Genomic DNA, 22,570 nt, shown 5'->3' on the forward strand with positions numbered 1-22,570 from the left:
TCATGATGCCTTGAGATTGATTCTTAGTGCTAGTGATGTTAGCCTAAAGACTGAATTAAGGCGACCAGTGGTCATTGTGTGTCTGTGTTAGGCTTCTGTGCGGTGGATTTACAAGTGTCCCTGTGCAGCTAATGAATTCTTTTAGCAGAGGGGACACTTAGGCTGTGCCGATAGCCTGACCCCTTTCTGTAATTGCCTGATAGTGATTTCCTATTTATTTTCCTCTTCCTACACTTGTATTAGAAATGTATCTGTAAGTTTTCTCTAGCTGGGGAGATAAAATAGCTCAGGTGGTGAAAAGCTTGTCAAGCAAGCCTGAGGACCCAAGTTTGGTCCCCAATACCTACAGGAAGAAAAAAAAAAATCCAGGCATGGTAGTGCATGCTTTCAACCCCAGTGTTGGGAAGATAAAGACAAGTGAATCCTGTGTTGGCAAGATGGCTCAACAGGTAAAGATGCTTGCCTTCAAGTCTGACCTGAATTCAGTCCCTGGGACCCACATAGTTAGAGGAGAGAGCTGACTCCCCGTAGTTGTCCTGTAGCTCCACGTGTGTATGCATTCCTTTGCCCCACAAATACATACATTTAAAGAATCTTAAAAGAAAGAATCTACTTTCCCATTATTTTCCTGATCTTCCTGCCCTGGTATGTGCTCCCCGCACTTACAGGCTAACACTGAATTCTTTGGTACACATTCCATTGCTCATGTTTCTTGCTGATGCTGTAGGGAGTGCCTCTGCCTGGCTCCCCTGTCACTTGTGCCTTGAGCATTTCCTCACTATTTGCCCCACAAGGTGTTTCCTGTTCTTCTGCTGTTTGCCCTGAGGCAGTCCTGGTAGCAGCCCCTTCTAAGTGTCCAGGCCATGGTTTTCTTCTTCAGGAGTACCCACAGATAACTGTCTTGCCTATTAGGTTTGATAACCTCGTTCATGACATTCATAGCAGAAAGGAAGTTAAAGCCTTCTGAGACATAGATCATGACCTTCAGGGAAAAGGCTCAGGCCCCTGGACAGAAGGCTTTGTCCCTGCAGTGTGCTGTCTCCCTGACTGAATGCACTCCGTCACAGTCACGGGTACTTGAATAGTACCATACACGTTGAGGTGACGAGACAAATTGCCCATGCTGGGCTGCATGGCCACTGCACCGTGCTTTCCTCCTCTGCCATTCTAGTGCTTTTGGCACGCTGCCTTCCTTTCTCTGGGGTGAGGATGGCCTCTTATTATATTTTACGTGGCATTCATTACCTAAACCAGCAACTGTTGGAAAGTAAACAACCTGTAAATCTTGGCTGGCCCTGGCAATTGCCTCCTGTTCTTGGGAACACAGTGATCTGGGCAGAAGGCCGTGCTCTGGGTTCTGCCCACTGGGCAGAACTACTCTGGCTTGTCTGCCCTTCGTGCAAAGGCACCTGGTAGGCTCTGCCCATTGGAGATCAGCTGGGATAGGCTGCTCTGGGCAGCACTGTGGATACAGGAGCTGCCCTCTGGAAGACGGTGGACTGCCTGAGAGAGAATGTGCTGCATGCATATGTGCAGGAGTACTGGAGTCCAAGTCCCAGGGATGGGTTTCTGCTAGATTGCCTCCTGGCTAAGTGACCTTAAGTACTGGGTTACTTGGGGTATTGGATGGTGTGGCTGCAGGAGAGTTGTGTAGTTTTAGAGTGGCCGGGTCAGGAAAATGCTGTCCTTACCTTGTTGTTAGGGTGTGGTCATGAGGAGTGCTCACAAGAGGCACTCCAGACAGCATTTTGTAGGTACTGAGAGAGAGTCTCAGGCAGGTTGCAAACTTGCCTCTGGGAGCTAGGGAGATGGCCATACTGGCCCAGCATGAGGTCCAGAGTTCAGATCCCCAGCACACACATAAAACAATGGGCATGACTACATCAGCACCAACAACCCCCCAGCGCTGTAGCTGGCAGAGACACGAGGGTAATTGGGTTTGCTGGCTGCCAGCCTAGCTCCTTATTCCCTGTCTCAAGGGAGTAAGGCAGAATGGCAGAACAGGACACTCACTGTCCTTTGTGGCCTCTTTGTAATGCCCAGGAACCCCTGTACACACACACATACACACACACACATATGCATGCGGCATATTCTTTTTTTTTTAATGTCATTTATTTATTTATTTATTTATTTATTTATTTATTTATTTATTTATTTATTTATTTATTTGTAAGTACACTGTAGCTGTCTTTAGACACTCCAGAAGAGGGCATCAGATTTCGTTATGGATGGTTGTGAGCCACCATGTGGTTGCTGGGATTTGAAGTCAGGACCTTTGGAAGAGCAGTTGGTATTCTTAACCACTGAGCCATCTCATCAGCCCTGCATGCAGTATATTCTCTCTCTCTCTCTCTCTCTCTCTCTCTCTCTCTCTCTCTCTCTCTCTCTCTCTCTTCCTCCTCCTCCTCCTCCTCTGTATAGGTTTCTCTCCTCTTCCTTTGCTTTCCTCTCCCTCACACCGACCTTCCCAGTAACCTATACACATATGCATATGCAGCACATACACAACTAACTCTCACAACTTCATAACTTGCCCATGACACAAGTTGAATGACAACGGCGGTAGGGTGCTTATCTAACATGCATGGTTCTATCATAGCCAAAAAGCAACCCGCCAAACAAATTGCTTGGTCATACAGACCAAACCTTGGAGGGTCTAGACTCAGGGTGCCCTGACCCTAGCTCCCTTTTCTGTATCTACTACACCATGATCTGGAGCATGTTAACACCCCCTGGACCCCTTTTCCTCATCTTGAAGTGGCATAGTTACATTGCACTGTGGAGACTTTGATTTTTTTTTTTTCTCAAGACAGGGTCTCATGGAACCCAGGCTGACTTAGTGCTATATAGTCTAAGATGATCTTTTAAAAAAAAGATTTATTTATTTATTATGTACACAGTGTTCTGCCTGCACGCATGTGCAAGAAAGAGACAGACAAACAGATAGACAACCTATGGGAGTAGGTTCTGGCCTTCTACCATATGGGTCCCAAGATTGAACTTAGGTGTTCAGGCATAGTGGCAGGCATCTTTACCAGCTGAGCCATCTTGGTGTCTTCAAGGACATTATTTTATATGCCCAAACTGAGAAAATTTAGCACAGATAAAAAAATGGCAGCACTTGTCATATACCTCAACAGTGCTGATAAGGCCCTGGCATGGTGTTGCACACCTTTTTTTTTTTTTTTTTTTTTTTTAAATCCTTTTATTTGGGAAAAGTGCTTCTTACAAAAGGGCAGCTGCAAAATACAGAGGCCTCTGCAATGATGACGAGTTTTTAAAGACTGGGTGAGTTCCGAGGAAGCAAAGCAGAGGGACAGATCAGAGCATCTCCCACATTATTTCAGGAAAGAGAGCAACAAAATGCAAAGCTGAAATTACTGCCAAGGAACTTTAGCAACTTAACTTTCGCTTGTCTTGCGGGTGGCCGCGCCCTCCCTTTTCTTCGGTGGGGAAGGGGTTGGTTCATTACTCCTGCAAACCGATAGATAACCTCTAGTACAACCAGCACCTGTCTTCCTGTCAAAGCTCAGGGATGGAATGAGGCAGAGACCCACAAAAACAAGCACAGAACCTCACAACAGGCCCCCTCAAATGAGGACAAAGGTATTTTCCAAAAAGTGCCTGGACTGAAAAGGCTAGACTGTAAAACATTCAAAACATCAGTGTGTCCAAGACCCAGCTTGTACTGAGAGAGGGACAAGCAGGTCATTTAACCTCTACAGCTGATCCCATTTCTCTAGCATACAGACAGACAGCTACTGCTACGTTAACAACTACTGACATACTGCTTGGTCCTTTAAGATCTACCTGACACATGTGGCTGAAACCACTAACCCACATCTGCCCACTAAAGCTAAGAATACTGAACCTATGCACAGATGGGAAGGAAGCTGCTCACATGCTCGCTCATGCTCGCCCACCAAGTCCATCGACCCTTGGGAGTTAGCTGCCAGCTCTGCACTGATGGAATGCCACTGCATCCTCCCTGGGTCTTTACATTTTTCTCAGGTTAACCTCAACACATTCGCACCTGGTCCTGGTCACCCAGTAGTATTTCTTGCGTGCAGCAAGGTCCCAAACCACAGGACAAGCACATGTGACAGGGATTACAGGGTAGGGAACAGCTATAAACCATGAAGGTGCACATCTCCCAGAAACCTCCAGGAGTGCAGAGAGCAACTTAGGTTGCTCTCTTTTTTTCCCAATTGCCCCTATCCTTGGACCCCAAAGCAGTCAGTTCTTTTTCCTTTGAACCTCTAAGGGGTCTCAGAATGAGGTTGCACACCTTTTAACTGCAGCACTCAATAGACAGACAGGTGGATCTTTGTAAGCTAGAGGCCTTTGTGGTGTATGTAGGGAGTTCCAGGATGCCATGACTGCGTGGTGCGATTCTGCAGCCATGCCCAATCTGCCTGCCTCCATCCCCCATACCAGGAATCAAACCTAGTGTCCTGAGCAGGCTAAGCAAGTGTTCTCTCACAGTGCCACACCTCCAGCCCTGGCAGTGTCCTTTGTAGCTGGTTTCTGGCCTGACTGAAGCTCTCTAGAGGATGAGGCTCAGCCTCTCCCATCAGCTGTTGTGACCTCCCCTGTCTACCATGATACTGAAGGATGGCAGGCAAAGTGGCTGTATACTGTGACTCCATTTAGGTTTGCCTCCCCTGTGCCCACATGATGCTAACTTGGACCCCTAAGTACCTTGTTCTCCACATCTGTGTTACAGTTTCCTAGGAACACAGTGGTAGATTATTTCAGTATGTTTCCAGGGTTTAACTATCAGTACTGCTGCTTGGTGCAGCCTTGTACGAGTAATTTTCTTTTTTGTACACACATGTGCTTGCTTGCCTGTGTGTGTGTATATGGATGACCAAGATGTCAGCACCTTCCTCCACCATGCTACTCCCTAGATATTGAAGTAGGTTCTCTCTGAACCGTGAGTTTGAGGTTTGGCTTTTTTGGCGAGCCAGCTTACTCCATGGTCTCCACCTCTCACAAGTTCACGTGGCTTTTATGTGGACAAGCACTTTACCCTCTGAGCCATTTACCCAACCCCTTGCACAAATATTCTAAAGCACCATTGTTCACCCTATGAGCTAGCACCCTGGAGGTGGGGTATCAAGGCTATTAGCTACTTGTCTTGTTGCTGTGACAAAATACTCAAAAGCAAAGTCTGGAAAGAACGGGTTGTTTTGATCACAGTTTGTGGGTACAGTTCACCACGGCAGGGAAGGCATGGCAGCAGAACTGAGGCAGCTGGACATCCTTCTGGAAAACAGACAAATGATATGGGTGCTCAGCTAGCTCACTTCCTCCTTTTTATTCATTCTTAGACCCCAGACCATGGACGGGTACCACCCACATTAGGATGGGTCTTCCCACCTCAGTTAGACTAACCTAGAAGGGTCTCTCAGGTATCCCAGACTCTGACTCCTAGGTGGTTCTAGATCTGTCAAGTTGGCATTCAGTATTAACCATCACTGAGGGGTGTCAAAATGTCAGAGAGGATGCATGCTCAGTAAGATAATGACTATTCCTCCTACCTGTGTCCTGTGGGATATTAGCAGTCTGCTGCGTTTGTTCACTGATTGCTAACCTGATGCGAGTCAGACTCTTATTTTTACTCACCATTTTTAAATCACTTACGGTGGATAAGGAAGATTCATGCTCTTCTTAGTTTGCTGGCTCCTTAGGGGGCTATGGTGGAATCGACCATGAACAAGAAACTTGGGGAAGCTCTTCCGGGGAACAGGTAGGTGCTTTTCCTGGGACCTGTGGCTTCACTGTTGAGGTGGGAAGGACCTTCAGGGAGACTGGCAAAATATCAAAGATTATATGAAAATTCATATTTTGGGCCAGCAGGGTAGCTCAAAAGATATAGGCGCTTGTGTTGTGTGCAGTTTTAAAACCACACTACAGCCTTTGCCCTGGAGCTGCGACCCTGCTACTAGCCCTTCCTGGCTCCTTTTTGTTTCTCCTGGCTTAGCTCTGGGATACAGCTGCCAGCACTGACCTGGCTTGTCTTTACTACTGGCCTTTACTCCTGGAGGAGATGTGTTACCAGCCCACTCCTGAGACCCTTGCATCTGTGGATAAAAGACACACACACACATACAGACACACACACACACACACACACACACACACACACTGCTCCATTACATTTAGAACTTGCCTCTAAAGGCACAATTGCTGGGCACAGATAACCTCCTGCCTGAAAATTTGTGCCAGTGTCAATTTATTATCTCCATCTCTCCCTCTACCCTAAACTTAGTGGCTTACATCAGCTAGTCCTTGCCAACATCCTTGGCTCCTGCCCATAGTGGAGGGAGGCCACAGGCCCTAGCTGCCCTGAGACCTTACATGACTACTGCTTTCTTCTCATTCAAAGCATGTCAGAAAAGCCCGTCACCGCTTTCCCTGCCTTTCCTTTTCCTCTTGGGACCTGGGAGTCCCAACTGTACCTTCTATCCAGCAATTGCCCACCCCCTTCTTTATTGACAAGTCAAGAACCAATCGGGAGACTAGACCTTAGTAACAGAACCTCCCCTTGCATGCTTGTCATCATGCCTGAGGACCTGAGTTCAATCCCAGAACATACATGGTATAGGGAGAGAACCCTCTCCACAGGTTACCCTCTGGCTACCTGCCACCAGGTGGCCTGTAAAATGTTTTGTTGAAACTCAACTGTGCCCTTTCGTGCCTGTGTGGTCCTGCTTCTGCATTCTAATGGCAGGGTCCTTGCCACTGGGACTTGTTACTGATTGTAGTAACTACCTGAGTCTTCACAGGAACTTTGTTACTGTCACAATGGATAGTGTGGGTTACTTTAAGGAAAAGAAGAAAAATGAGGTGTGTGTGTGTGTGTGTGTTTCACTACCCCTTCTCTTCTGCCACTGTAAGGTAAAGTAGCAGGCAAAGCCAATAGAACCTAGACTTTTCTTTGCTCATTCTGGTGGTTCAGGTCCCTTTGGGCAGGCAGGTTTCCGGCCATCCCATGGATGTGAGGTGTGGAGTCAGGCTGAATTCTTCCAGAATTCTTCCAGAGAGTCCCCACGCCTCCTTGGCTGGACATTATTTAGAGCCCTGGGATTGAAGAAGGAAGCAAGGCTCAGCCACCCTTGTTTGAGTGGGTGGTGTGAGTCCTGACTCTGTTCCTGCCACTCCCAGGTCACCTTGGCTCCCTGGGCTGGGCTGGGAGCCACCTGCCAAGGGCTAGTTTACATCACAAAGTGACCTGGAGCTCTTTCCTGGCTATCCTTTGGCAGGCCTTTAACAATCTGAAGTAGAAGGCTGGGCGAGTCTTCCCAGGGAATTTCCTTGAGGCTGTTTTCTGGTGTCACCTGACTGCCTGTTGCTTATCTACTTCCTCCTGCCAGGCTGGGATCCTCCGACGTCCCAGCCAGCACCAGATTCCTTGCTAGGCACTCTGTCCCCCCTCCAAGTCTCAGAGTGTCAGAGTTGCCAGAGACAAACCTGGGTGGGAGACCCCACAAAGACAATGGTTCCTCATTGTCTTTTTATGGTATATGATTAGGATTTATGGTGTGAAGATGTGATACGTGCTTTAAAATATTGGCTCAGGTTTAAAAAGTGACTCAATTGGCTGAGGCTGAGAGTGGCTACCAAGTTGGTTGGTAGAGTGTTCACCTACCCTGAACAAAGCCTGGGGTTTGACCTCAGTATCCCATAACCCCTTAAACTGAGGGTGGTGGTGTGTCTGTGATCTGTAATCAAACGCCCTGGAAGTGGAGCAGGAGGATCTTTCATTCTCAAGGTCATTCTCAGTTAGGTGTGGACCCTGTGTCAGAAACAAAACAACCCCCAAAACCCTTTTGTTTCATAACTCTGAAATAAAAAATTCTCATTTCCAGTAATGATTTTTTTCCCTTTCCATTATCAAATAATTGCTTAGTTGGAAAGATCTTAATTTGGCAGATGTGTTGTAAGATTCTTATGATACCCTTAAGTACAAGTCTTCCAGATAAAAACAGGTAAAAAAGAACCACACAGAACAGCCTGGTTCTTTCACCCTTTGGGTGTTTGAGTTTGTCTGGGGAATGAACCTCTGTGAGTCTCCACTTTAATCCAGTGGGGCTCCTGGTTTCTAGTTCTGCTGTTGGCTAGTTGAGAGACCTTGGCAAATCAGTATCCCAGGAGTCTCCAGCACCACCACTGTGTTCCCATGAGTGAAGCCGTTCGTTAATGTTCTCCAGAGGAAATCCCTGTGCCTTGCTGCACTTTGCTTGGAGTTTCTTGTCATGGTCACTCCTTCCTTCCCTTGACCACAGACACTACCTATCCTTCAGAGTTCTTTCCTGTGCCACCTGCATGTGCAAGCCTGTTTCAGATGCCCTGTCCATTGTCAGGATGAGTGGACCTAGCCTTCCCATCTCCTAGTCTTTTAAGGAATTATTCAAATTCTGCTTCATCCTGTCCCTCTCAGAGGACCCAGCACCCATAAAAGAGGCACACAACTGCCTATAGCTCCAGTTCCAGAGACCCTAACACCCTCTATTGGCCTCTGCAGGCATGCACACATGCACCCATAGATTTGAAAGTTTTAAATTAAATCTAAAAGAAAAAAGAACTAACTGGCTCTGGTATTCCCAGTACAGAAAAGGTAAAGACTGGTAGGTCCCTGGGTTTGCTGGGGTTTGCTGGCCTATCAGTCTAGCTGGATTGGTGAACTCCAAGTTCAGTGAGAGACTCTTATCTCAAAAAATATGGTGGAAAACAAGGCATGATAACAAACTCATTTAATCCCAGAATTTGAGGATTCTGTGAGGGTTAGGGAAGCCAGTCTGGTCCTAGTATGTGTGAGCCTTGAGGCACACATGGGCAGGGCAGCTGATCAAGAGGAACAGGATGACATGGGAGAGGCAGGGTGGCTGGACATCATCCTAGGCATGTATGTTTGAGAGGAAAGACCAGGAAGGTTCCATAGATTAGACTCCCATTAAGATGAAGAAGCTCACCATGTGATCCTGGCCCACCACCGGGGCAGTGAGGGTGAGGTGCCAGTGCTGACTCTTGGAGCAGACTTAGAAACAATTCTTTATCTGGCAGGAGCTGCCTCTGCTTGGCCTGAGTGGAGGTCAGCCTGCAGAACCTGGGGCCAGTGCTAATTGGCCCCCTGGAGTGCTTGTACACTCACATAATGACCACTTGGGCCTTGGGCCTCTGCCAACACCATCTATATTCTTCAGCAAAGGCAAGGATACTGGAAGAACCAGTTAGGGTGTGGAAGGCCCTTAGTATGTCCAGGCCTAGGGAGTGCTTGACTCTTGGTTCAGGGGCCCAGAAACGGAGCTTAGGTGAGGGAGGTAAAAACTGGGACTCTCTGGGTTCTCTAGCCAGCCAGTCTAGTAAACTTGGCAGCCCCAGGTCAGTTGGCTGGTGCTTAAGGGCAGCTGTTAGTTGTCCTCTGGCTGCCAAATGTATGTGTATATACTGCACTCCTGTACACACCCATACAGAAGAGCTTCTGCACACATAAACAGACACGCCCACCTACATGCACACAGTGGCCAATAGAGAAGGGTGAATGACTCTACCGCCATATCCGGTCTGGGCTCCGGTCAGGAATCTCTGTGGTCCACATGCTGGCTGTGGCCCATCTACTGACTCTCAAGACCCCAGGGTTTGCAGAGTGCTCTGTGTGTGATTGCTGCTCAGCAACATGGTCCAAATGGTTTAGTTTCCAGCTCTGCCCATTTCTGCGTGCTCACTCGGGCTTGTTTCCTCGGCAGCTTGTTCTCCCCACTCTGAAGGCTGGGAGAGGAGGGTCACAGTGCTGGGCTGTTTCTTGGGCACCCATGGAAGGGGCTGCTGTCGGCCACTAACCTTCTGGTGGATCCAGGCAGTCTTTGGCTTGTTGCCACATCTTTTCTTCTTTACCTCTGCCATCCTGTTTTTTGTTGTCTGCCATCCAGGCCTAGGGAGTGCTTGACTCTTGGTTCAGGGGCCCAGAGGTCTTGGTGTGTCTCCCTGTGCATGTCCTTGGACTCAGGGCCCAGGGGTTTTCACCTTCCCTTACAGTCCTTACTTGAATTGTCTGCGACTGTCTATCTAGTTAAACATTCCCAGTTTCCAGGACTGGATTCCCATTTGACTCAGTGCTGAAGGAGGGTGGAGGTATTTCTCTGACTGGTTGCTTTTTTTGTTTACAATGTTAACATTGTGTGTGTGTGTGTGTGTGTGTGTGTGTGTGTGTGTGTGTGTGTGTGTGGTGGTTAGATGACAGTTCGTGGGAGTCTCTTCTTACACCTTTTCACCAGCTCTTTGCTTTGTTTTTTGAGACAGAGTCTCACCACATGACCTATGCTTGCCTTACACTGCCAACTTCCCCTGTACTGGGGTTCTAGGCTGCATCTCCATTCTGAAGCTCTGATAGCTGCGTGTGAAGCCGTCCAGGAGTTGCTGTGGCCGCTTTGTGGGGATTAGGGTCACATTTATATACATGTGTCTTTAGAGCCATATCTTCCCTTTGTCTCTGACGTCAGATTGGGAAAGTCTGTCTGTACTACATCTCACAGTAGCTGTTCATGTTAAAATAAAGCTCTGAGAAACAGATTGTTTATTTATTCTGGGGCAAGGTCTCACTGTGTAGCCCTGGTTGGCTTGCAACTCACAGCGACCCATCTACCTGCCTTTGCTTCCCAAATGCCAGCATGCCTGGATGAAATTTTGAGTTTTATTTTGTTTGTTTGTTTATTTTTGCCATTAGTCTTGCACTTTGTCATCTCAGACCTTGACTGCATACTGGTACAGCTGCTCCTTCCCCTGCTGCTTCTTGGTCTTCAGCTTCTCCTCGTGTTTGGTGAGCCAGCGGCTCATGGCTCTAGTCTTTTTGGGTTGCAGGCCCAGGGGCTTCTTGCCCTTGTCAAATTGCCTGAGGTTTTCTTTTTGAGTCTGGTTAAGGACAGTGAGGACTCACATCTTGGAGCGCTTAGACGCACCGCCTGTCACTTTGGTGAAGCTGGGACAATACCACCTTCAGATTATCCAGTTGTTTCAGCAGCCCCTCCTCCTTCTTGCTGTGCAGGTCCTGAGCCTTAACCTTGGCCATTTCTGCGTTGTTCACGGCTGAGGCCGCCTGGTACAAGAGAAAGACTTGAGTTTTAATTTTGAGAATTATGTGTATGTGTGTTCTGGTTGCCTGTATGACTGTATATTACACATGTGCCTGGTGCCTTCAGAGGCCAGATGATTCCCTGGAATTATAGATATAGATGGTTATGAGCCACCATGTAAGAGCTATCTTTCTGGCCCTGAGAAGTTGATTTTATAAACCAATTTTTTAAAACCATTTTTACTCTGTGTAAAATGCTTACTGTGCAAGCATTTAGACCAGAGTTCTGAACCCCAGAGCCCATGAATAAACTAGATGTGACTAGGAGGCATAAACAGGAGAGTCAGGAGTTCAAGGTCTGCCTTAGCTGCATAGCCAGTCTGAGGCCAGCTCAGGCTACATGAGATCCTGTCTCAGAATATTACAGAAAGAACTGGGCAGTGGTGGCCCATGCCTTTAATCTCAGCACTTGGGAGGCAAAGGCAGGAGGATTTCTGAGTTCGAAGTCAGCCTGGTCTACAGAGTGAGTTCCAGGACAGCCAGGGCTACACAGAGAAACTCTGTCTCGGAAAACAACAACAACAATAACAACAACAACAACAAAGAATAAAAACAAAAACAAAAAACAAAAAATAATTACAGAAAGAAATGGAAATTGTATTGCCTTCTTCCTTCAGGTCAGTCATATGAAATTCGGCTGCTGGAGAATCGGAAGCTAGGGGACTTCCAAGATCTGAACACGAAATATGTGAAGGTGAGTGAGCCTCAGGGCTGACTCCTCACATGCTAGAGGGGCCTATGGGGTCTGAAAGCCTGGGGCTGGGGTGGTAGGAAGGAATCCCTGAGCTATAATCCCACCCCAGTTTCTGGAGTACACTGTCCCTGTGGAGATTAGATGGGTGGGCAGTGGAGCAGGGTAGGGTGGCTTTCATTGGTAAAGTATGCTCTGGGTTAGATAGATAGATATGGCCTAATTTTGCCCTCAATTGAGCCTTTCTTACTTGCATATAACAGCATAGTAATCAGACATGTATGTGAAGCTGTTCGGAATACTGGGAACCATGGAAGGCATCCACCTTCTTACCATTTTTCATGTTCTTGGGATTCTTAGGAAAGACAGGAAGCCCTAGGAAAAGGGACTGGAGAGGGGTAGAAGGTTTTCCCTGGCTGGGGACAGGGACACATGCTTGTCTTGTGGCCCTGCAGTCCCTACACACAACTGTCTCCAACATTTGCCTCCCACAGAGCATCATCCGTGTCGTTTTCCATGACCGCCGACTGCAGTACACAGAGTACCAACAGTTGGAGGGTTGGAGGTGGAGCCGACCTGGGGACCGAATTCTGGACATTGGTGAGTCTCCTCGGCCAGCACCAACCCTGTATGCTTGCGCCACATGGGACTTCTTTATGAGTGCCACTTGGATTTATGTTCACAGGGAAACCCAGCATGGTGGCACATACATTCAAGCCCAGTACTGGAAATGCACAGGCAGAAAGACATTGAGGTTGAGGCCATGATGGTCCATATATATATATATATATATATATATATATATATTTTTTTTTTTTCCTTTTTCCAAAAGAAAGAGGACTGATGAGATAGATGGTTTGGCTGATAAGTGCAAGCATGTGTTCAGTCCCTTGAACACACATACACACATATACACACTCACACACATACACACACACAGAGTGAGAGGCATGAATACCCTAATACACCTATATATGGAAGGAAGGAAGGAAGGAAGGAAGGAAGGAAGGAAGGAAGGAAGGAAGGAAAAGGAAAGGAAGAAAAGAAGGAAACGAGAACTTTCAGTGGTGACCCAAGGCCCTGGGTGCCACCCTCAGCGAACTCTGTAGAAGAATGCAGAGCCTTGAAGGGTGAGCAGCTCAGCTAGCACAACTCACTAGGTAGACTAGATTATGTTCAGAACTCACAGAAAGCCACCTGCCCCTGCCTCCTAAGCACATTGTATGTCACCATGCCCTGTTCATTCAAGGGTTTTGGTAAGTGGCTAGAGGAAGAGTGGGTGTATCACAGAATTTGAGGGCTCAGGTACTGGCTACCCCCACTTTGCCCATGGCCCTTAGTTGTGCTAAGGGATTCAAAATCTAAGGTGATGATAGGGTATATATACACCAGTACATCATCAAATCCTTTCAAATAGAAATCAAGGGAAACTTGTCATAAGAAAACATGAAGACGTCAAACATCCCACAGCAATTCCAGCCAGGCTCCCTGCTAGCGGAGTTGGGCAAAGCTTCGTTTCCAGATCAGGTGCTGTTTCAAACCACAGTGAAGGAGTTTGGGTGCATATTGGGTCCTTCCCCCCAATATTTGGGAGAGGCTGACCATTTTACTTTTGTGTATGTGTGTGTGTGCACAGATATTCCACTGTCTGTTGGTATCTTGGACCCCAGGGCCAGCCCAACCCAACTGAACGCGGTGGAGTTTTTGTGGGACCCCTCAAAGAGAGCATCTGCATTCATTCAGGTAAGCAAACGTGAGAGCTTTGGAGGGCGGCTTGCTAGCTAACTAAGATGGTCTCCAGTTGGAGGGGAAGTAACTGAGGGAGGACAGAAGATGTGAGGACATGGGATCTAGGTCAGGAACATCGAGGCAAGGACTTGGAATGGTGGTGGAGTTTTACATTTGGGTTCTTACTTTCAGAGTGCTGAGAGGTTAAGAAAGATTTGGTATTTCTTTCCAAGGCTAAGGAGATAGCTCAGTCAGCAAAATACCCACTACAAAAGCATGAGGACCTGAGTTCAATCCTCCATATAATAAGAAAGACTGAAATGGTGACCACTGTGTTGGGGAGGTGATAGGGGCTAGATCCCCGGGGTTTACTGACCAGTCAGTCTAGCCTAATCGATAAGAGACCCTGGCTAAGACAACAAGGTAGACCATATCTGAGGGATCACACTTGAGATTTATCTCTAACATCTATATGAGTGCGCGCACACGTGCACGCGCGCACACACACACCCCCCCCACCTCATTTTGAAAAGTCAGTACTTTGGACGTAAAGGCTCCTGGCACTAATCTTGATGATCTTGAGTTTAATTGCCTGAATCTATGTGGTGAAAGATGAACTAACTCCCCAAAGCCTCTCTAACCCTCCACTTAGGCCCCTGGCATGCACGCAGCCACCCACATTTACACATACACACAGTAAATAAAAAATAATAAGGAAGTTTTGTTTTTGTTGTTGTTTGTTTTTGAGTTTTTTGGAAGCAGGTTCTCTATGTAGCCATGGGCTATCCTGGAACACTGTATTTCAGTGGTTCTCAGCCTATAGGTCAAGATATCTTGCATATCAGATATTATGATTCATAATAGTAGCAAAATTACAGTTATGAAATAGCAACAGAAATAATTTTATGGCTGGGGGTCACCACAACATGAAAAACTAAAGGGTCTGGGTATTAGGAAGGTTGAGAACCATTGTTCTATGTAGGCCAGGCTGGCCTCAACCTTGCAGAGATCCTCCTTTCTCTGCCTCCCAGATGTGTGACACCATGCCTAGCAATAACAAGATTTAAGGCCAGTGTTTGCTGGACAACTGGAAAGGAACATTCTCCTGTTCTATCTAGTTGCTGTTGCTGAGTTCATTTTATTTGCACATGTGTGGCTCCTGCCTTGAATTATGTACCATCCGGGGTTCAGATGGCCAAGGGCATGGCCAAGGCCTGGTATGGTTCTTCACCAGCCTGGCCTTTTCATTGACTGGCTGTATGTTGTTTTATAAAATTTCTTCCCCATTTTTGTTTGCTTTTGAGACAGGCAGGGTCTTTCTATGGAGCCTCAAGCTGACCTTGAACACATCTACCTCAATTTCCTGAGTGCTAGGATTATAACATTAACCCATTAACAGATAAGAAGAAATAAGCCAGGTCCAAGAGAATGGCTCAAAAAACTAGAGACAGCAAAACACTTGCTGCATACATCCTCATTTATACAGCAAGTATAGTTTGATCCTCAGCTTGTAAAAGCTGGTTGGTTGGTCACATCTGCACATACCTGACCCCAGTGCTAAAGGGGTGGAGACAACAGGATTCCTGGGACTTATCTACCAGCAAGGCTAGCCAAATCTATGAGTTCGGTGAGAAACTCTGGCTTAAAAAAATTAAGTGGGTCTCATCAGTCATGGTGGGCTTTTATCCCACTCCTTTAATCCTACCATTCAAGAGACAGGTGAATCTCTGAGTTTGAGATCAACCCAGTCTTCATAGTGAGTCTTAGGACCCCAGGGCCGTCTATCACAACAACAACAACAACAAATAATCAAAAAAATCTAACAAAACCAATAACTACAAAGCAACACAACAAAAGTTGAGGGGGGGCAACTGAAGAAGACACAAATGTCAAAATCTGTCTTTTAGGTGCACATGCACATGTATGCACACACACATACATAGGAACACACTGATGCAATCTTTAAAAGCAAATAATATTCTTGTTGCAAAATTTAGTTATTTTTGTATTGCAGTAATACTGAATTTTATAACATTACAGTATCAGAAAATACATAGGTATCTGGGCCTCCTATATAGGATGCTCTTAAAAATATGGAGATGAGGTTGGCATTCTGACCATGACTCCAGACTTGTTCAGTGACCAGGATGTCAGAGAGCAACAGGGCTGTGCTCAGTTGCCCCACAAGTCTGGGATTTAGGAAGGGGAAGGTTTCTGGGTAGGGGAGGGGTGGTGGTGTGATGAAGGGGAAGGTTCCTGGACGGGTGGTGATGGCTACTGTGTTTAGTGGCCTGGAACAATGGTGAGAATTTAGCTGACCAGACAAAGCCCCAGAGTAAAGGGATAGAGGTGGATGTATGTCCTCTGTGTATGTTCTGTGGCTAAAGGGCAAGAAGGCCTTGGCCTGATGGGGTAAGTGGAGAGTTAGGGGAAGCGGGCTTGGTTACCTCCTTGGGGAGAGGGAGACCTTTGGGGCATCCAGAGTCCCTTCATCTACCCAACTTCAGGCCCCACATTCCCCTCACAGGTGCACTGTATCAGCACGGAATTCACCCCCAGGAAGCATGGAGGTGAGAAGGGGGTGCCTTTTCGGGTGCAGATTGACACATTTAAGCAGAATGAGAGTGGGGACTACTCAGAGCATCTACACTCTGCCAGCTGCCAGATCAAGGTGTTCAAGGTAGGATGCACTTAACACAGCCACCCTGGTCAAACCTGCTCAAAGGACCCTTAGCTTAGATCACAGACCCAGCTGGGTATGTAGCCTCCTATTAGCTGGGGCCTCTCTCTTGATTCTGGCTTGTGTCCCTGCCCAGCCTTCTCTTGTTACTCAAAAGTGTTGGGAAGGGGAGTCTCCCATGTCAGTACAAGGCTCTGCTTTTGTAAGAATGAAAACCTGTCTCCAACAAAATAAGAACAAAAGGGAAGTAGGCATGAGGTCAAGAGGGCCAGTCTTTGGTAGTCTCACTCAATGCCATTTTTCTTCGCATTGATTGGCTGAGTGTGTGTGTGTGTGTGTGTGTGTGTGTGCTGAGGAATCTTGCCAAGTTTTCTCACTGAACCTGGAACTTTCCAATTCAGTAAGACTGACTGAGCATTGAGCTCCAGGGATCCTCCTGTGTCTGCCCCCTCAGGACCAGTGTCGAAGGCATGTGTTGTCACACCTGGCTCTTTAAGTGGGGATTGTTTCCAAACTCAGGCCTCTTTCTTGCATGGCACGCAGGCACTCTACAGGAGCTCTATTATTGAGAAATGTCCCCCACCCCAGTCTAGCTTTCTCTTTAGAAGCACCGTGTGGCTCAGTGATAGAGGGGATTGGCTCTAACATTCAAGGATATCCTGAGTTCTGTCACATGTCATTTTCAGTAATGAAACACCTTCAGAAGTCTATCCAGCCTCCTTTCGCCCTGAGTCACCCTGCAGTCTCTCACTGCTGATTCCTAACTCCTCATCTGGATTGATCATCTCCTGAAGGTGGGAGCCAGCTTCTTACTAATGCCCTTAGGGAAAAGGAGGGCGGAGCAGGCCTCTGCCGTTCTTACAGTATGAGGCTAGCCCAGGACCAGCAGGTTTAGCCTGTTTCTGTCACTCGTAGAGCCCCCTCCTATCGGGTCACTTTGTGTGAGCAGACTTAATACCCTTCTTCACATCTAGGTGACTCTGGAACCTGTTGGAAACAGGTCAGTTTCAGATAGGGCCATGTTAGAGGCAGCAGAGTCGTGTTGGTCTTCCTGAACAGTGATTGACAGGAACTAAATATTTACAGGTATAACCACGGTCCTGGAGGCTGAGCCGTTGAGGCTTGGTGTCCCTGAAGGCAAGACTGCCTTCACTCTTTGCGGCCTGCCACTTTGAGTCTATGGCAGGCATGTTACCTACAAACTATTTTTTCCCCTCTCTGTATGTATGGGGTTTTATATTTGTGTGTGTGTGTGTGTGTGTGTGTGTGTGTGTGTGTGTGTGTGAGTGCACATGTGTAGCATGTAGAGGTCAATCTTAGGTTCTTCGTGAGTCATCTGCCTTATTTTTGAGATAGGTTCTCTCCCTGCACCTAGAACTAGCCCATTAGGCTAAAAGATCTACTGGTTGGCTTCCTCATCTCTGGAATTTCCAGTGTTTGTCACCAGGCTCTGGCCCTTTTACATGGTTTCAGGGGCATCAAATTTGGGTTCTTGATGTGTTGGATTTCTGAAAGACAAAGCCGCCCTGTTCTGACCAGCTCTTCGAAGGGTATGAGGTGGAGAGCTTTACTCCACATGCATGCTAGCCCGTGAGCTGGCTGCACTTAACCTCACCCGTGGCTTCTGAGGCAAGGAAGAGAGGCCTTCAGTGAACATCGGTCTTTACTGCAGGGGGCTAGGTGTGGCTGTCTGCCCTGGTCCCCTGACAGGTCCTTGGTGCTCACATAGAATTCCATGCCTGCTGTTAGTGTCCCTATGTGGCTTACTACAATCTTATCTTTACCTAGTGCTGGGTTACCCCGAGGGAGGCTTCCCTAAAAGCCCTTGATCGGGAACCGAAAGGCATCCCCTGAGGAAGGCACACACTGGGATGCAAGTCCTGTGCGGCTGGCCACTAGACCTGAACTAAGTGTTTCCATCTGCACATCAAGGACTCTGAGGCTTGTGCCGGTGCTTGCCTAACAGGCTAGGATGGGAGCCGTGAGAGGCACAGTGAAGGTGACACGGGACAGGGAGGGAGGGAGGGACTGTACCCTCAGGTCTCTTCTGCCGACATACCCTGAGCCTCGACTTTGTGAAGAGCTGGCACTCGCTGGCACTATGTGACTAGAAATAGATTCTGTAGCCTGTTGCACCATCGTTTAGCCACAGCAGAGACGGGGATGCCTCTGGGACTGTGATGTCCTGAGGGCTGCTGTGTTGGGCCTGAGCAGAGTTGAACAAGGCACAGTGTGGGTCAGAATCCACTCTCCCACCTTTCTGCGGTCTCCATCAGTCGCCCCAGCACTGTGATATATATCCTGTCTCCGTTCTCCATGGCTTCCAGGAACAAGTGGCCATTGGTGGCAGTCTTCCTAAGTACTTCCTGCTGAACTCCAAGATCACAGGGGTGGAAAGAAAACCTGCCGCGAGTCCTGCCTGTTCTTTGGGCACCGGGTTCAAGTGTGATCCTGCAGGCCTTGGCCTTCTTTCCCAGCCAATGGCCTATTTCTGACCTAAATGGACCCTGTGTTCTGTGCTTGTTGCAGCCCAAGGGAGCTGATCGGAAACAGAAGACCGACCGGGAAAAGATGGAAAAAAGGACAGCCCAGGAGAAGGAGAAATACCAGCCATCCTATGAAACCACCATCCTTACCGAGGTCAGTGAGTGGGCCAGGGCTGAAGCTGAGAGTGGGCCTGCAGCAGGCCATGGGCAAGGTGCACAGAGTAGTGGAAGATCAGCCGTCAGGGAAAGTAGGTGGGAGCATTGCTGAGAGAGAGCCCAGTGCACACATCCCATGAGGCTGCTGGGGGTTATTCTGAGATGGCTTTGAGCTCCTTGCTGCCTTTGAATGTTGGTGCTTTTGGAAATGTGGATGAACAGGTGATACATTCAGTCATGTGGTTCAAATTGTAAAACAGTGCAACCAAAAGTATCTTCCCCATTGACCCTTGCCTTGGCTCTCCTCCACTTTCAGCTTCTCTCTCTAGGCACGCCTGTGTCTGCATATCAACAATGCACGCTAGCTCTCCTGCGCTGTGTCTTTTGCATCTAGTGGCTCATTTTGCACATGACTCCTGTCTTCTCACGTCAACAACTTTCTAGTTCCTTGTTCAGCTGTGCAGTGTTCTGATGGAGGCCTCTTGTAGACTGAACACAGCAGGACTATGCACAGGGAGGGCTTCACTCTGCATAAGGTCACTGGCCAGTACTGTAAGCCCTGGCTTTTGTTTTGTGTTTGTTTTGTTGAGATAGGGACCTCTATGTACTCTTGGCTGTCCTGGCATTTTTCCTGTCGACTAGACCAGGCTGGCCTCCAACTCAACAGAGATCCACCTGTCTCTGCTTCTTGAGTGCTGGGATTAAAAGCGTGTGCCTCTGTATCCACTAGCATGGATTTTTAATAATTCCATGCTAGTGCCTAAGAGATGGCTTGGCAGGTAAAAGTGCTTGCTGCATAAGCCTGGCAACTGAGTTTGATCCCCAGCTCCAAAGTGGAAGGAAAGAACTACTACTGAGTGTTATCCTCTGACCTCCATAACATCAGGACACGCACGCGAACACACACACACACCATATATACTCATATAATAAAATAAAAAATAAACTCGTAAAATAACATATAATCAAATAATACAAGTAAATTTAAGATTCTGTGTCAGATCTGGAACCCAGGAACCCACTGAGCTTGACCCCACTCCCAGCACTGACTAGGTCTTGTTTGGACAGATACAGAAATATACTTCCTGTTAAGCCTGACACCAAAGAGGCAACCCTCTGCAGCCGACAGTCGACAGTTGTGCAGGTTCAGTGAACTCCTCAAATACTATTAGCAGCTTTCCTGCTTCCTGTCACTGGCCATCTGGGCGTCTCTCCTTTTGTTGGCCTTTTGTTGTTCTCTCTCCCTCCCTTCCTTCTGACCTACCTTCCTTTCTTTTCCTCCCTCCTTCCCTCCCTCCCTCCCTCTCTCCCTCCCTCCCTCCCTTCCCACACAGGGTTTCTCTGTGCAGCCCTGGCTGTCCTCAAACTCAGAAATCCGCCTGCCTCTGCATCCCAAGTGCTGGGATTAAAGTCTTGTGCCACAACTGCCCAGCCCTGGGTTTTTGTTGTTTATTGTTATTGTTATTGGTGGCTATTCCTCATTATGTTATCGATTTTGACTAATTGAATTTACTCTAACAGATATAGATATAGATAGATATAGATATATATAGAGAGATGGATATATAGATACATAGATATATAGATATATAGATATGAATGAATGACCCATGGTGGCCATGCAAGGTTGGGCTGTGTTAATGGTGAGACTTGGGTACAGAAATCCAACATGGGTAGCCAGGTCCCAGCTGTGGGTATGGCTGTATATGTATGAGCTAAGCCACTCGTGGAGGAGCATTTGCATATGACAGGGTAAAAGGCTAATGTGGCTTACAAGTAGTACTGGCACTTTGTTTTCTAAGGGTGATTGTGGGCAGGGAGCCCAGTACAGGAAAACTTCTGCTTGCTCTCTGCCACAGAGAAACATAAGGACTGCTTTTCATGTAGTTTCATCCCATGTCTGGCCCATGTCTGACTGATGACCCTGCCAGGAGAACCCCCATCTAGTGCTGGGTTTCTGATGCTGGTTGAGCCCCAACTTCTCTGTTCCAACCCTGACTCCCCTGAAAGAAGAGAGGGTGCTGTGGCTGTGCAGGCCTTCAGCATGGTCTTTCTATCAGCATGGCGGATATGAAGAATCCAGACTGTGACCTTGGGAGATGCCAGTGCACCCCTTCTATCGGCTCATCAGATTTCCTTCCTTGGTAGGATGTAGCATCAACAAATTCCAGCCCACACTCACAATGGTTAAATATTTACCAGCCTGGCATTTGGTGGGGGGTAGTCAGTCTTTAGGAATGCTTCAGACTGGCCCTCTCCAAGCAGAGTCACTGCCTTAGAGGGAGGGAAGAAAGTCAGGCGTGGGGCACTCCCTTTCCCTGGAAGTTAGGTTCTCTCTCCAACACCCCCAACTGGGTCTCTTCATTTTTGCTTGTGCATTGGACTGTCCAGCAGAGGAAGGCTCACATCATGTGTGTTTCTGTCTTTTGGAGCCCAGATGGGCACTAAAATGGAGTGACTCATTAAGTTGTCTGGGAGGATCTAGGCTTGCAAGAGTTCCAGGAGCCCTCTTGCCTGCTCCGGCCCTCCCTGCCTGCAGTTTTCTCACCCAATGGCATGGGTTTTTATTGCGTGTTACTATTTTCTGTTTCTTTAGAAGTCATCTATCCTCTGTGGAATGCATATGTAAGCGTATGTGACCGGTTAGTTTGTGGGCGTTGGTATTACATGATGCTTCTTTCCCCTTTGGATTGACTGTCAGGCAACTCACAGGGGTGTTCCATGTCATGGTTTGCCTGATCCAGGGTGACTTCCTGAGTTCTAGGTCTTTTCTGTCACGGTACGTGACCCCAGTAGTCTGACTAGCCACGGCTCCTCATGAGCACTTAGTCACTGTGGTCTCTATGCTGACACAACAGGGTCTTAGGCATCAGAGTTCATGAATACGTCCTCAGAAGGGCCCGAGGACCGTGGGCTGTCTCTTCGGGTTACTCCAAGATTACTGTTGTGTTACATTGCCTGTGTCTCTTCCCATAGTGCTCTCCATGGCCTGATGTCCCCTACCAAGCGAACAGCACCCCATCCCCAAGCTACAATGGCTCTCCCAACAGCTTTGGCCTCCGTGAAGGGTATGTCTAACCTTCCTCTCCTTGGTCCTGGCATGCAGTGGGCTAGTCCTTTTTTGGTCTGAAGCTTCATGCCATGGCCTGGCATCTGCTTGGGTTTTAGTGTGGTTAACTGGTACAGCAGTTACAGCCATGTTTATTTCTCTCTAGCTCTCCATGCTGAGGGTGGAATCCAGGGCCTGGTGCATGCTAGGCATGAACTCTACCACTGAGCTACATCGTCAACTCTTATATTTAACTTGAGGGTCATCAACTCTTATATTTAACTTTAGGGTTTGTTGGGTTTTGTTTTGTTTTGAGATAGAGTTTCTCTGTAACCTTGACCGTCCTGGAACTCTATAGACCAGGCTAGCCTCAAACTCAGAGATCTGCCTGCTTTTGCCTTCCTGAGTTCTGGGATTAAAGGCATATACCACCACTGCCCAGATATCTTTGTGTTTTTAAGGCAGGGATGTATATAGCTCAGACTGACCTTGAACTTGGTTAGCTCAGGCTGGCCTTGAACTTGGCAATCCTACTTTTTCAACCTCTTGAGTGCTGGGGTTATAGGTGTATGCTATATAATACCTGACACCTGTGTGTGTGCGCGCGCGCTCGCGTGCATGCTCTTCTCTATATACTTCCATA

At 47.7% G+C, this 22,570-nt stretch overlaps 1 protein-coding gene and 1 pseudogene across 1 annotated transcript in view; one reads left to right on the plus strand and one right to left on the minus strand.

The window, feature by feature from the left end:
• Tfcp2l1 (transcription factor CP2 like 1) overlaps positions 1–22,570 on the plus strand; it is a 56,805-nt gene that overhangs the window by 17,627 nt on the left and 16,608 nt on the right. Inside the window, exons 3-8 of the mRNA XM_021198231.2 lie at positions 11,755–11,831; positions 12,323–12,428; positions 13,465–13,571; positions 16,084–16,236; positions 18,766–18,876; positions 21,855–21,946. Of these exons, the coding sequence (XP_021053890.1) occupies positions 11,755–11,831; positions 12,323–12,428; positions 13,465–13,571; positions 16,084–16,236; positions 18,766–18,876; positions 21,855–21,946 (646 nt within the window). The remainder of the gene's footprint in view (positions 1–11,754; positions 11,832–12,322; positions 12,429–13,464; positions 13,572–16,083; positions 16,237–18,765; positions 18,877–21,854; positions 21,947–22,570) is intronic.
• On the minus strand, positions 10,750–11,074 carry LOC110321312 (annotated as a pseudogene).

This window comes from Mus pahari, chromosome 5 (genome assembly GCF_900095145.1).
Source record: "Mus pahari chromosome 5, PAHARI_EIJ_v1.1, whole genome shotgun sequence".
Taxonomy (NCBI): Eukaryota; Metazoa; Chordata; class Mammalia; order Rodentia; family Muridae; genus Mus; species Mus pahari.